This window comes from Leptonotus elevatus, chromosome 15, assembly GCF_054856555.1.
Source record: "Leptonotus elevatus isolate MCC_2025b chromosome 15, RoL_Lele_1.0, whole genome shotgun sequence".
Classification (NCBI taxonomy): Eukaryota; Metazoa; Chordata; class Actinopteri; order Syngnathiformes; family Syngnathidae; genus Leptonotus; species Leptonotus elevatus.
The window spans coordinates 12,232,238-12,246,682 of record NC_141253.1 but is presented as its reverse complement, the minus strand read 5'-3'; the positions used below and the strand labels follow the sequence as shown (position 1 = coordinate 12,246,682).

Sequence of the window (14,445 nt, the reverse complement as noted above, 5' to 3'; positions counted from 1 at the left end):
CACTCAAAATACATAATAACTTGGAGCGCATTTCTGAACAATACTGTAATTCACTGGCACAGACACACTAAAGTGAAATGTACACGCAATAATCACAGCGGCTAATGAATGCCACCATTGTTTATGGCCTGCGTACGATGAAATTGGGAGTGTGAGTGACGCGCAACTCGGTGGACGAGTGAGGGCAGGCAGATGGCATGTCGACGCTAAAACCCACACGTGCCGTTACCCTACGCATGCTTGTGACCTCGCGCTTCCATCAGGCTGCCATTCTTGGGATTCCACACGTTGCTCAGAGAGGTTTGGCTGGCTACAACACGACCCCTTGAAGCGACAATGGCTTCTCGCCATTCTTTATTGTCGAACACCTAAATCCTACCGGTGATTCCGTCGGTGCATAGTATGTTAGTCATTGTTTAACTTAAGGTAATGACTCCATACGTGTTATGTAAAAGCTACAGCAACAGTTCAGTAACAATATCACTTAACTTTGATAGTGCTCTTCCTTTGTCAATCAAAACTGAGCATTGTATTTAAAGGTACATTGAATATAAAAAGTCTACACACCCTTGTTCAAATAAATCATTTCAAAATGTTATTTCATTTTAAATATATTTACTGAGAGAGGAAGTAAAAATAAAGAACTCAGATAAAGTAGTTGCACAAGTGTGTACAGCGAGCTAACTCTCCCTCCCCGAGCATCATTTGCTGCAAGAGTGTTGTTTAACCAAACACGTGTAAATAATTATAAATCCATGTCTCACCACATGTTGCTTTGTCATGAGAACCAAAAGTGTGTCTGTCTGCGTCTTTGTTCAGTCTTCACATGCTCGCTGCTAGCGGCTGCCTGGTAACACTCACTAAAGAGATTGCCTCGTTGTTGTCTGCATGAGTCACGGAGCTCTAGGCTCACATATGCACTGATTCTCAAACAATCGTCTGAATGGGAGTCCGAGACAAGAGCTACCACAAAATGTTTTATTATTTGGCAGCTAAACTTGATTTTAAAAATACGCTCAGGACCTTTCTTGTGAATATAAGTTTTAACAAATGCATTTTGTTGCTACTTCATAGAGCTATTTGCAGACCCAACGACATGGGTGTCAAAACAACGGCCTGACTCGCAATATGTGTTGGCAGTAGTGGTGTGCATCTTAAACACTCAATATACTTGACAAAATATGTAAGGGCAAAGATGACACAAGAACTAAAACAGGGGTCTGCAACCTGCGGCTCTGGAGCCAGATGTGGCTCTTTAGTCCCTGTCCTGTGGCTGCCTTGGGATTAAAAAATTTTTATTGTAGAAATTAATATATATTTTTTTATTATTATTATTTAGATTTTTGGGATAAAAACATTATTTAAATGAATTAATGATTAACTTTTAAAAAAAAAGAATAAATTCAGTCCAAAACTTTAAGTTGTCAGAAAAAGAGATGAAAGGTAGATGAAAATGTTTTTTTTCTTAAATACCTTAAAATGTCCAATAAGTGACCATAAAATGTCAAAAGGTAAGGTAATAAAATATCCACAAAATTGCCCAAATTGGCAGAAAATTGATAGTCAAAAAGGCAGAAATTTTTTAGAAAGATTTTTTTTAAATAAAAAAAAGGAATGGGAAGCGGAAAAATCACTATTATGTTCGTAAAATTGCCAAAAATGTCTAGAAATTTGACAGAAATGCAGAAAAGTCTAAAAATGGATGAAAAATGAAGTATGAAAAAATGACAACCCAAAAAAAAAGGTAGAAGAAAATGAATCTTTAGGAGTTTGATGCTGCACTAAAAACAGTTGGGTGATTTTTGACCCAACTGTTTTTAGAGTGTGCTGACATATTTTTCTGTTCTGGTACAGCTCTAATTAGCTCTTGGGCCCTCAGTACATTGAACTAACACTAACACACTGTTTCCGTTCATCACAATCATCAAATGTTTTGCGGCTCCAGACAGATTTTTGGTTATTTGGCCTAAAATGGCTCTTTTAACAGGAAAGGTGGCTGACCCCTGAACTAAAACCCCTACACAAGCGTTTTAATATTATTTGTCAGGTGGCGTGATTATTAGAGTTGCCATCCTTACCAGGGATTTGCTCTCGTCCTCGTCCTTGTAATAGAAGAGCTGGTCCCCTCGTAGAACAAACCAGCGGCTGTGCCACGTCTTGACGAAACCACCTTGCTTTCTGAGCCAACCGCACCTGATGACACCCTGCCTCCCCTGTTGGACCTCCGCCCCGGTCTGCAACCCGCCATGCTGGAGACTGCCGTGGGACTGCTCGTCCATCACGGCAACTCAAACCTGCCAAGAATACAGAATTAATATATGACATACACCCGTGTACAAGGTTGGGCATTCCTGACACATCCTACAAACTTTTCATCCAGATGAGATTCAAGTGTAAGAAAGTCAAAGCTCAGAATCTCCCACACTCAATGTAAACCCATGAACACATTGTTTCCTTGTTTAAAGCTTTACATTTGCTGAGTGACTTCTGCTTAAAGTCTGCTGACATCAGCATTAAAACCTCCGTGACTCCGGCTGAGCTGGGCTTGGTGAGAGTCCAAACAAGCCACAGGTCCAGATGACGACCAGATGCAGCAGCCCAGCAGTGCTTCCAAATTGCAGTGGCACAAGTGGAGAAAATAAAACTAAAAAATAAAGTGCGGTAAGTGTTGCGACAGTGATTGCCAAATCTAAAGTGTGACCTTTTTCCCACCTCATGAATGTTGGTAGCATCCCACATATGGAGTAAATGAAAAGCATGTAACTCTGTTTTCTGTTTATCTGAAGAAATGAGGAAACTACTTGCGTTTGTTTTTTGTTTTTTTTATCTGAAGCAAAATTAAATATCGTCATGTTTAAGATGATTGCATTAATAAAGTTTTTTTCCTCAACAAAAGCAAAATATATGGTTAGTGTTAGTTAGGACTGCATTTTTGTGTTTTGAAATGTCAATAAAAAAAGATCATACACAACATATTAAAAATCAACCATGTTAACCACTATGCTACCACTCACACATTTATATTTTTCCTTATTTTAATTGTATTTTTAATAAATGCAGGGTATACTGTTTTTCCCATATTAGCTAACACTGTATTTTTTTTACAGTGTACATACCACAGTTGTCCATTTACTGTTTCTCCAAAAACCTATTGTTGGAAAAACAACATAATTATTTCGTATTATCCTACAAAATAAAAAAATAAAAAAAATACAATAATAATAATAATAATAATAAAAAATTGGGAGATACTTTGTTTTTGAGCGCTTAACGGTAAAATATCAGGTGTGAAAATGAAACCAACGTAACTGTGTGTCTCGGTAACGTATCACGCGGCCTTCCTTTACTAGGCCCTAAAAAGCTTCTCTCCAGAACAAAAATAAAATAAAATAAGATAAAATGCTCACTATTTGTCTTCAAACATTAAACCTCAGCTCATTGGCCTTTTCCGAGCATAATTTTTTGGCAGTGTGCAATTTGTGTCTCGTCCAAGGAATGAACATAAATTCCAAGGGCTCCAGTAAAATGGCAAATAAGGGTCACACATAGTTCCAAACCATGATGTAGGTTTCTTTCTGGTAATAGATATAGCTGTCCGAATATGAAGCGATGCATATGTCTGTTGAATTATTTAATAAAGTCATTGGATATGTCTTGAGCAGCCAAGTGGGCACCAGTTTTTTCCTAGGTGACATTGGGAATACAAATACTGATCATGATATAAACATGAATGAAGGATAAATGAAATAGGATACCCCCGTCTTGCATTTCCTCCCTAATACATATTGTAGATAGCTAACAACGAAGAGAAACTGTTCCAGAAATGATTCGAGCTGATTCAAGTCTTTTCATTCTGGGAATAGTTACGCTGAGGAAAATCCATGGACTGGCTCAGACCATGCAGATTGTTGCTGAAACTGTTCAAGGTTTTTGTGAAAAGGCTACACAAATGAAACCGTGGAATCTTCAGTGACCACAGGAAGTGGCCGTGGGGAGGGAAAGTTGTATACAAGAAGCCTTTTCCAGGCTGTGGCGTTGAAGGTGCAATTTGAAAGGGGCTAATTTGGACTCATTTTAGCCTCGTCCAGGGAGCCCTTCCGTCGCGTCTCGTTCCGTGAGAGACGACGACTGTTAGTCAGTTTGTGTGTGGCAGAGATGCCTGAGTCTGGTCTATACTCAGTTGTGGTGAGAAAATGCAATGTGTCCTTTGACGTTCCAAAATGGCGTCGTGTGATGAAGAGAAGGCCCACACAAGCTGCTCTACAAGGTAGTATTGGTTCATACAAAGGTGCTGCTTGTGTTCGATGGATATTTTGGAATAGTTCTCTTTCACAGGAAAACGTTTACTTTTTTTATGTACTGTAATGATTTTATTCTCAATAAAATGGAAACTTCTCATAAAAGACTATACAAAAAATTCTTTATTCCCAGCTAATTTCTTTTAAACAAAATGAAAAAATAGATCTCATATAATTACGTCATACTTGACTTTATACTTTTAAAATTCAAACTTTTTTTCCTCATGAAATTCTAACTTTTTCCTCATGAAATTCTAACTTTTTCCTCACAAAATGCCAACTTTTTCTCATAATATTAGGCCTTTACATTCAAAAGACGACATCTTTAATGCCTTGTAAAATGTGTATTTGTATCAAAACTGCGGGTATGAAAAAGTTAATTTAACAACAATGCTAACTGTGGCCTCAGATTTTTTTCCAAAGTAGAATAGTTTGGCTCAAGATCACTTATTAGCACAACTTGTACAGGAAACATGAACGTCACATTGCTTGTCAGTGCTGTAACCCCTTCAAATATCCCCCCTCCCCCTTTTGAGTCTTGCACAGTGGGGGCCCCCGTGACCCACATGTGTTAAAGACAAATATAACCCCAGTTATAGAACAGTTTGCTCCTGCTGGCGTGGAGAAGAGGCCATGCTTCTTAGCGGATGTGAAAGAGGAACTGACTTCACGTGTAAGATTTGCACAAATATCCCCAGAACAGATCCTTCACCTTGGCCAGCACATACAGTACAATTAAGAGTCTTGCGTGATTTAACGTCCAATGGGAGAACCTATTACAGATTTATCGAGTTGATCCAAGATCAGTCACTATTACCGACGCTGTGAGTCATTAGATGATTGCAAGCAGCCGACGATGCGATGTGAGGACTCATAAGGGTTTCAAATCCTGCAAGGGATAAATGTTAGCTTGTGTGATGAATCACATGTGGTCCCCCTCCATAGTCTACAATGCAGCCATTTGGCTATGATGCAAGCATTACTCTCTCTTCTCTATTGTCGACACTCGCTCTTCCTTTTATTCCATGCCATTTGCCACGTTGGACATTTCTGGAAAGCAGTCAGGGCACACTAATAAGCTTAACTTCCTTAAAATTGTGTAACGAGAGAGATTTTTGGCCCATGTTGAGAAATCAAAAAGGTGACCTTTGTTCTGTGAACAAAAAAAACTATACAATGAAGCCAACATATCTGATCAGCGGGAAAAAATGTAAGTACTGTACTTGAGTTCTTGATAGTTAGTTAGCTAGTTAGGAAAACATTCATCCCAGAATCAATAGTGCCTTTTGTCCATTCATAATGTCAACTTTTTCAAATCTGGAAGTAGCTTGCAGTTTAAACAAACTGCATTCACAATCACTGCAATAACGATTTTGGCCACTGTCAGTGAAAACTGAGCATCATTATATTTATGTCAGAGAGTAGGTTATGTATTGGGTGCAGTTAGTTAAATTGTTAGCTATATACCATACAATCTATAAATTGCCCAACAAAAATCTAATGGTGAATCCATTTATCATGTCACCATCCTCAAACCAGGAATAGCTAGGACCAAATCAACACCAAGTGTCAAGTAAGGCAGTAGCTTATCTATTGTTGATGACAACTTGAGCTCTATGGTACAGTGACAGTCCATAGCAGAACCAAACACATCAAGCTCCCAATGGAACAGTCTACCCCTGATTCAAAATGGTGCTGCTTCAAACCAGGTCTGAAAAACAAATCTGAATGTCACTTTTAACAAGCCTAAATACTACTACTAATACCATTACCGCTGCCAAGCATAAAAATTAAATTATAGATATTATAGATCGATATTGATCGATTGATTGATTATATTGATTGCAGTTTTTTAGTTAGAGAGCTTGGTAGTCTACTCCAGTATATAAATGGTGCCATCTGCTTATTCATGGCTGTATCATCCTCAAAGAAGATAGGAGCAAGATACTGTAACTCAGTTGTTTGATTGCAGATTGTTAATTAGCTAGCTAGTTTTGGGTACGCTATCCCTTAAAGGAATGGCACTGTCATTCCATTGGTAACGCCTTACATTTTCCTCACACCAACTAACCAACGGTCCAACAAACATACACACAAATGGCACATCAGTAACACATCTGAAACGTGAAGCCTATAACTCCATCCATCCATCCATCATCTACCGCTTATCCAGGGTCGGGTTGCGGGGTCAGCAGCTTTAGGAGGGAAGCCCAGACTTCCCTCTCCCCAGCCACTTTGACCAGCTCCTCCGACGGGATCCTAAGGCGTTCCCAGGCCAGCTCAGACTTCCCTCTCCCCAGCCACATCAATCAGCTCCTCCGACGGGATCCCAAGGTGTCCCCAGGTCAGCCGAGAGACATAGTCTCTCCAACGTGTCCTAGGTCGTGCTCGGGGCCTCTCACCGGTGGGACATGCCCGGAACACCTCTCCACGGAGGTGTCCAGGAGGCATCGGAACCAGATGCCCTGGTTACTCTCAATGCGGAGGAGTAGTGGCTTGACACTGAGTCCCTCCCGGATGACCGAGATTCTCACCCTATCTGTAAGGGAGAGCCCGGACACCCTGCGGAGGAAACTCATTTTGGCCGCTTGTATCCGGGATCTTGTTCTTTTGGTCAGGACCCACAGCTTGTGACTATAGATGAGGGTAGGAACGTAGATCGACCGGTAAATCGAGAGCTCTGCCTTTCAACTCCTACCTCACCACAACGGACTGATACAGAGTCTGCATCACTGCAGACGTTGCACTGATCCACCTGTCGACCTCCTGCTCCAACCTACCCTCACTCGTGAACAAGACCCCAAGATACTTGAACTTCTCCACTTGGGGCAGGATCTCATCCCCTACCCGGAGAGGGCACTCCACCCTTTTCCGACTGAGGACCATGGTCTCGGATTTGGAGGTACTGATCTTCATCCCAACCGCTTCACACTCGGCTGCGAACCACTCCAGTGAGAGTTGAAGATCACGGCTTGAAGAAACCAACAGCACCACATCATCTGCAAAATGCAGAGATGCAATGTTCAGGTCACCAAACCGGACCCCCTCAATGCCTTGGCTGCGCCTTGGTTGCACCTAGAAATTCTGTCTATAAAAGTTATGAACAGAATCTGTGACAAAGGGCAACCTTGGCGGAGTCCAATCCTCACTGGATTCGACTTACTCTGACATCGGTCATATAGGGACCGAACAGCCTGTATCAGCCTATGACTATAATAATCAAAAAGACGCTGACCATCCATTTGTAACATCATCTTCCAAAAACCAGGATGTAGCTCGCAAGGTAAGACTCAAGTTTGGCAGCTATATCAGACACAATGAGCAGAAATGGATCAAAAATAGTTGCTTGTTCCAAATGTTGCAGCCTGTCTAATCCCAGCTTCCCACTTTGCTGCGGTTTCCGTGCCTTAACCAATAAACAGCTATCGCGGACCTGGGAACAGCCGAGTACGGCAGCTGACATGGGCAACCTGATCCCGCAACTTTCCACCAGCGTAGCTTGCGAACACTGTGCATATATTCCGGGCACTGGAGGTTCATCACATCGCATGTGCCTTCCTTTTTCATGAACATGCCAGGTGGAAGAGTGACTATTGGACCCTTATAACCTTTGCAATGAACAGTGTAAATAAAAGCTACCCAGAAAAGTGGTGGGAATGTGCTAATTGATGGGGAAATTGTGCCAAGCATGTTTTACTAACTCCCAGCAGGCCCACCTAGGTCAGATGATTAAAAAAGACAAGCATGCTGATAATATTGTTCTGCAGTTTATAACAACATTGGGTAACATATTAGATAGACTTAATGAGCTCCAACACAACAGCTGTATCAATATGTGGTGGTACAGCAACAAACAAAAAAGCAATTTCATCCACAGGTGCATTGGAATGCAGAAAGAAAACGCTGGAAGATGTTCAGTTGGACACAATGTGGATATCTACAAATGTGCATTTAAGCTACATGGAAGGGCCATGGTGGATTTTTTTTTCTGCTTGCCAAAAGCCACTTAAATGAAATAACAAATACAGAACAAATCAAACATCACAGTTTTTAAATGATATATAATGCTTATTAAAAGTATCCATCCATTTTTTATAGTGCTCGTCCTCATTAGAGTCACGGCTTAGGGGTGAGCTGAAGCCCCAAAATGACTTTAGGCGAGAGGCAGGTTACACATTAGTCGGGTTGCCAGACAATCATAGGACATATATATATATATATATATATATAATATATAATATATATATGTCCCAATAAATACATTTTGAAAATTTGATTTAATTAATATAGATTTAATGATGCAACTTGATGAACAAGCAATTAGCACCTGCCTTAAAATTTTGAGGTTGTAATCTGGTTTCCATCTAATACAATGCTGATTACAAAATGAAATAAAGGTTCTATAAAAAAAAATTGGTTTAATTAAAATTAAATTATTGGACCTGTGGGCGCAAATAAGTATGCCCCAAGGATTTCTGCCTAGCAACAAGTGGCGAATAGATACATATCAGTTTGAAAAAAAAAAAGTTCATATAAGGGAAGTTTCTGTCCCAATTACAGTTATACATGAGATTGGTAAAAGCTCTGGTGTGTGCAGTCTGTCACTACTGCAAACTGCAAACCACAATAATAAACATACTGTTACAAGAATACTTCACCGTCAATAAAATGAAAGAAAGACTTATTTTTGCAAGGCAGTCTTTTTTATTCCCACACACAAAAAGGGAACCACATCACCACCAAACACTCTTGAAACCACTCCACTAAAAACAGAGCATATCACTCACCCTTCAGATAATCAACCAGGTGTTGCTCTCTCGAATAAATCCAGTGTGGAATGACAGCCCGTGTCAACAACAAGACGAGGAGGAGGAGGAGGAGGAAGAAAAGGAAGATGACGTTCGACAATCTCACCGTCCCCGACTCACTGTGTGGAGAAATGTGGCCACAAGTTCAACTATCACAAGGCGTGCATGCTGAAACAGTCTCTCTCTCTCTCCAAGGAGGAGGAGCCCACACACACACGTGCATCTAAACACACACACGCACGCACACACACCCACACACACGCTTACGCTGCAGCCTGACACTCGTGTAAGTCATCCGACGTCAGCATCCATAGGGAAAAGTCTATTTTTAAAGGTATCATATAATGTACATGCGCAGCTTTTGGGTGATTTAAGGTAATCTTATTTTTAACCTGCGCAGCTTTTGTGGCATTTAAGGGAGAGAATATAGCATATGCGTGCAGCTAGACAAACATTTATGAGGTAACTCCATGGACACTTAGGTGTGAGCTCAGCTGAATACACAGCAACAGGACAAGAGCACATCTTGTTTACTTGCGAGCTGTCGGCATAGAACCGCATGCAAACCTTTCATATTGACAATCAGTAAGAATGACAGCATATTCAAGCATGTTATAAAGCTTGATTGATAGACATCAGGTCAACCATTGCATCCTAATGAGATCCCATACAAAAAAAAATCTGCCATTACAAAGATAAAAATGTTCCGCTTTAAGGGTGCAGATTCAATAATGACTGCTGTCTTCTGTTGTTTAGCCACTACAACTATATCAGGATGGTTGGCCATCACCAGTTTGTCAGTCTGAATCTGAAAGTCCCACAGGATCTTGGCCTGGTTGTTCTGAACCACTTTTGATGGTGTCTGATATCTTGATTCTGGGACCTCGAGTCCATATTTGGCACAAATGTTCCGGTACACTATTCCTGCTACCTGGTTATGCCACTGAATGTATGATTTTCTTGATTGATCTTGTGTTTAGGACCTGTTTTTCCATAATTAGTGCCTCTGTGCTGTCTTTCAGTCCAGTCTTTTCCAGCCACTGGTATGTTTTCTGAATGTTGGTCACTTCTTATATACCATGCAGGGGCTTGTCTTTTCATGACAGTCCATCTGGCTCCTTCTCCTCACTGGGCTTCTGTTGTATGAGCCATTCAACTAAGCAGGTTGTCCCTGGGGCCATCATCTTGATGTATTGTATTGTATTGTACTTGACTGCAAGACTGCATGTATTCTCAGAGGCTTGTTGATTCCTCCTGGATCGTGCCCATGATGCTCACTCGTCCATGGCCTTCTTCTTTGCGTTTTGTGTACAGCCACAGGATGCTGGACTTACGGTGGAACATTGCTTTCTTATCTTGATATCAGTGTCTTACGTCTCATCCAGTGGGCAGAGTGTCAATGGCCTGACTCCTATTCTTGATGTTCAGGTGACTATTCAGGATCAAAATTAGTATAGAAACAACTCTCGGTATGATACAGTGCAGCTGTATACTCAAGCAAACTACAACCTCAATAATATAATGTTTCCCAACCTATTTGCGGTTTGCTTTTTCACTCATTCACAATTTCTTTTTTTACCTGTCCTCCATTAGTTGGTGAAAAACTTGCCTAGATACTGTTTTTGCCAGTCTTCTGAAATACCCCAAGATGACACAAGATGGCACTAAAGGCCTGTCTAATACAAAATTAGTGACTTGGTGCCATCTTGTGGCATCTTGGTGATAAGGAACTATGTTTAAGTGAGGGGAGCTGTTTCTGTCCGCCTAAAAGTGTTTGTTGCTATACAAGTATTTAAAGACCGACATTTTAATATGTGGATCTTATTAAATGGTGTATATCTACCTCATGAAGCATCCAGTGAAAGGTCACAAGAAGAAAGGGAGGATTGTTTGGGGGTGGGGGCATATGTCCACCATCATCTGTCAACACATTTAATATATTTGCAAGATGTGGAATGCGGAACATGAAATTTTTGTGACCTTGTGAATAAGAAGCTGTAAACAAAATGGAGATGCACTCAGTGACTCCCACAAAGGCCGGCTGTGAGGGTGGGCGGGCATATTGGTGGCGGGGGTCCTCACTGAGATATCGCATGAGATTAGACTGGATGAATCTTCACAGATGGCAGATATGGGAATTAAAACGGTCTCTGTGGTTCCTCTGTTCCCATGGCCCTTTAAGTGCAAGGTTTGGACCCCGGGTGACTTCTGTGAGGGTCTTCCTCAGTGGACAGGATTGGAATGCAACATACTGTATTTGCTACCTCCTCCAAAGTGCAAAAACAAGACAATTTTCTGCCTTTCAATTAGTATCCAGATCTGTAACAGACGGGGTGTTGGCCTGCATATAAAGCCCCCTTATCACTGCCTTTAAACAAAAGCATAACTACAAGTAAATGTTGCCGTTCTGGAAAAAAAACACTGATAGCGGAATGGGGGTACAAATTCCGGCCTTCAGAGGTAGCGCCATAGACGGGACAAAGCTGGTGTGCTTCCTGTAAAAAGCGACTATTTTACATTGTCACTTTGCCATATAAACATAATCAACAAAGAATGTGGGGACAAAGTTGACCAGTCTTTTTTATGACATTGAAAAAATAATCGCATGTTTCTCAAATATCCTGCTATTTCACTATGAATGAAAACACTGTTCCATTTTTAGTCCAACAAGTGTCTACTGGAGCGGTGTCATGACCGTGGCAAGACTTCCTGTTGACATATTTGACAATAAAGAGTCTTTTTAATATCTCAATTGGCTTGTGGACTTTTATTTATTTGGAATGACTTGAATTTGTATGCATCATAGTTCGCTTCCTTGACATTACAGAAGCAACTTCAGCCGCTCCTATTAAATTAAAAAAAAATATATATATATAAATATATGTAAACACAAACATACACAAAGTGCATCAAATTTACCCCCCCCCCCCCCCCACACACACACACTTTTTTACTTCATGGGATTTCAGAGAAAAAGAGTCCACAAGCGTAACAATTCCTTTCTCAGTGCAACGTTGCCCCCATGCGGAGGCTTCTAGCATTACGCCTTAAGGTTTCTCAGAGTTAAAAAGAATGTCGTGAGGATGCCTTGTTTGGTGTCTAGCTAAAAAAAAAAAATGGGTGGGTGGGTGGCGGGTTAGGAAAGTGATAGTAATTATTAATAATTTCATTTGCAGTTTCACGTTCAGAGTAATCCAAATTAATTGTTCCCTATATTACTTTCTGATGTGTTTTGACAAACATCCAAATTAATAATGAACAAAGTTGCAGGGGATACATTGCTGCACCATGTCCAGCAGATAGCAGTGTTGTATTTTACATTTAACACACAATATTTATAAGCTTGTGAAATGAGTATGTATACTGAATTTGCTAAGAGCCGAGAATAGATGATGGGGTATTTTGGACTGAGCCCTACAAACTCTCAAGATCACTAATGGAGAGAAAGAAAATATATACAAAATTTGGAAGAATTAAAAAAATATATATATGAATACACCTTTATGCAATTATATAGCCTGCATATCGCCATATCCTAGCAGTTACAGTCTATTATTTGTACTTCTTCTTTTTTCATCCTGTCTTGTCTAGGCTCAAGTTATTTTATTTTCCCTATTATATCTTGTCTTGCTTTATTAATTAATTTAATTTAAATAATTTACTATGTTTGTTTGCTCTGACTACTCTTAAAACTGAACAAAGGGAGCCCTACTAGTCAAGCCCCTTGCGGGTTTTGGGGGTTTCCGTGGCATGACTGTTATTATTAAAAAAAAAATACAACTACATTTGTTTTGTTGTGTTTATATGTATTTTTAATATATGCCTAAATAAATGAAATGAAAATTGTGTTTTATCTAAAATCTTACCTTGTCTTGCAGTCTTAATGAATCATTTTATTTTCTTTCATTGTACAGTAGTTCCTTTATTCAGCCTTAAAGTACCTTGCCTAATCCAATCCATTTGATTTAATATTTGCATTTTTACGTTTCATTTTATTTCATTAGGTTTAGCCAATATTATTACTAACTCCTGATTTTATGAAGTAATACTTGATGACATTTTATACAATCATGTTTTACATCATTTTATGCAATTTTATTTTATTTTCTCCCGTTTTGTTTTGTCTTGCGTAATTTATTTTTTAATGTATTACTTTTTTTATTTGTTTAATTTTATATTATCTATCCTCGATTGTCTCGTCATGTTATTTTTTTTTAAATCTCATTTTCGTTCTTTTCATTCTCTCTAATCTTATCCTATCTTGATTTTTCTTTATTTTCATTATTTCATTGGTTTTATATTTTAATTTTATTTTAAATTTTACTTTCATTTAATCTTCTTATCCCACATTGTGTCAGTCTAATTTCTAATTTCCTTTCCTTCTAGTTATCTTGAATTGACTCGTCTTTACTTTATTTCATCTTAACAAATCAAACAAATCAAAGGACGAGGCCAAAGGGTCCACTAATGAGAACAAACGCATGTTCTCATAATAGTGTTTGCTGCTGGTATAAACAGCCCGCGGAGGCGGTGCCGAACTGTAAATAGCAGGACATGTATTTGCAGTAAATCAGTGTTATTTACACCTTTTGTTTCAGCACGGGCGGCAGTGTGACGTGCTCGGGGAGTCACATAAAGGGTATTTCTCACCAACGCTTTCCTGTTATTTTCCTTCCTTGTTAGGCTCCTTTTGTTTGTTTGGATGCGAGGCCTCGGTCCGTCGCCTCTCAGGGGAATGGAGGGGAACGTTACGAAAGCTTCCACATTGCTTCTATGTACCTGCAAGCATATTTGACACCTTTACTTACTTTAACTTGTGAAAAAAAGGACAAAAATGAAGAAACACAATGCGACCTTGACGCACAAATGACCCGACTTACGAGTTCTTTGGCATACAAGTTGTCGTGTGGACGATGTTTTGTTTTGAGTTTAAGTGAAAATATTAATTTACTTAGATTTAGATGTGGTACAACAAGCAGCAGTTTGGCAACTATTGAACAGTTCTTCACAAAAGACGGCAAGTGCTTGCTTTATGCTGTTTATCAGTGTTTAAAGTAATGCCTACTATAAAACTAAACATAAAACAAACATGCAATGCAAAACACCATAGATAGGCTTTTATATTATGTAATATTTTTTAATGGGCGTGTTGTTGTTTTTTTGCTCTCAATCCCCCCCTCCATTTTTTTGTGGAAAATGTAGATTGTTTATCAGCATTTTTTTAAAGAGTTTCTTGGTTTAAAAAAATATATAAATTAAATGTGGTTTAGCCAAAATCAGTATTGACTACATACATCATAAATATTTAAGTTAAACATTTATGACATACGATTGTCTGT

At 39.5% G+C, this 14,445-nt stretch overlaps 1 protein-coding gene across 1 annotated transcript in view; it reads right to left on the bottom strand.

The window, feature by feature from the left end:
* arhgap24 (Rho GTPase activating protein 24) overlaps positions 1-9,293 on the bottom strand; it is a 46,447-nt gene extending 37,154 nt beyond the window's left edge. Inside the window, exons 1-2 of the mRNA XM_086096023.1 lie at positions 9,086-9,293; positions 2,079-2,294 (exon numbers count right to left, since the gene is read on the bottom strand). Coding sequence (XP_085952149.1) covers positions 2,079-2,279 — 201 coding nt within the window. The 5' untranslated portion in view covers positions 2,280-2,294; positions 9,086-9,293. The remainder of the gene's footprint in view (positions 1-2,078; positions 2,295-9,085) is intronic.
* Between the last annotated feature and the right edge of the window lie 5,152 nt (positions 9,294-14,445).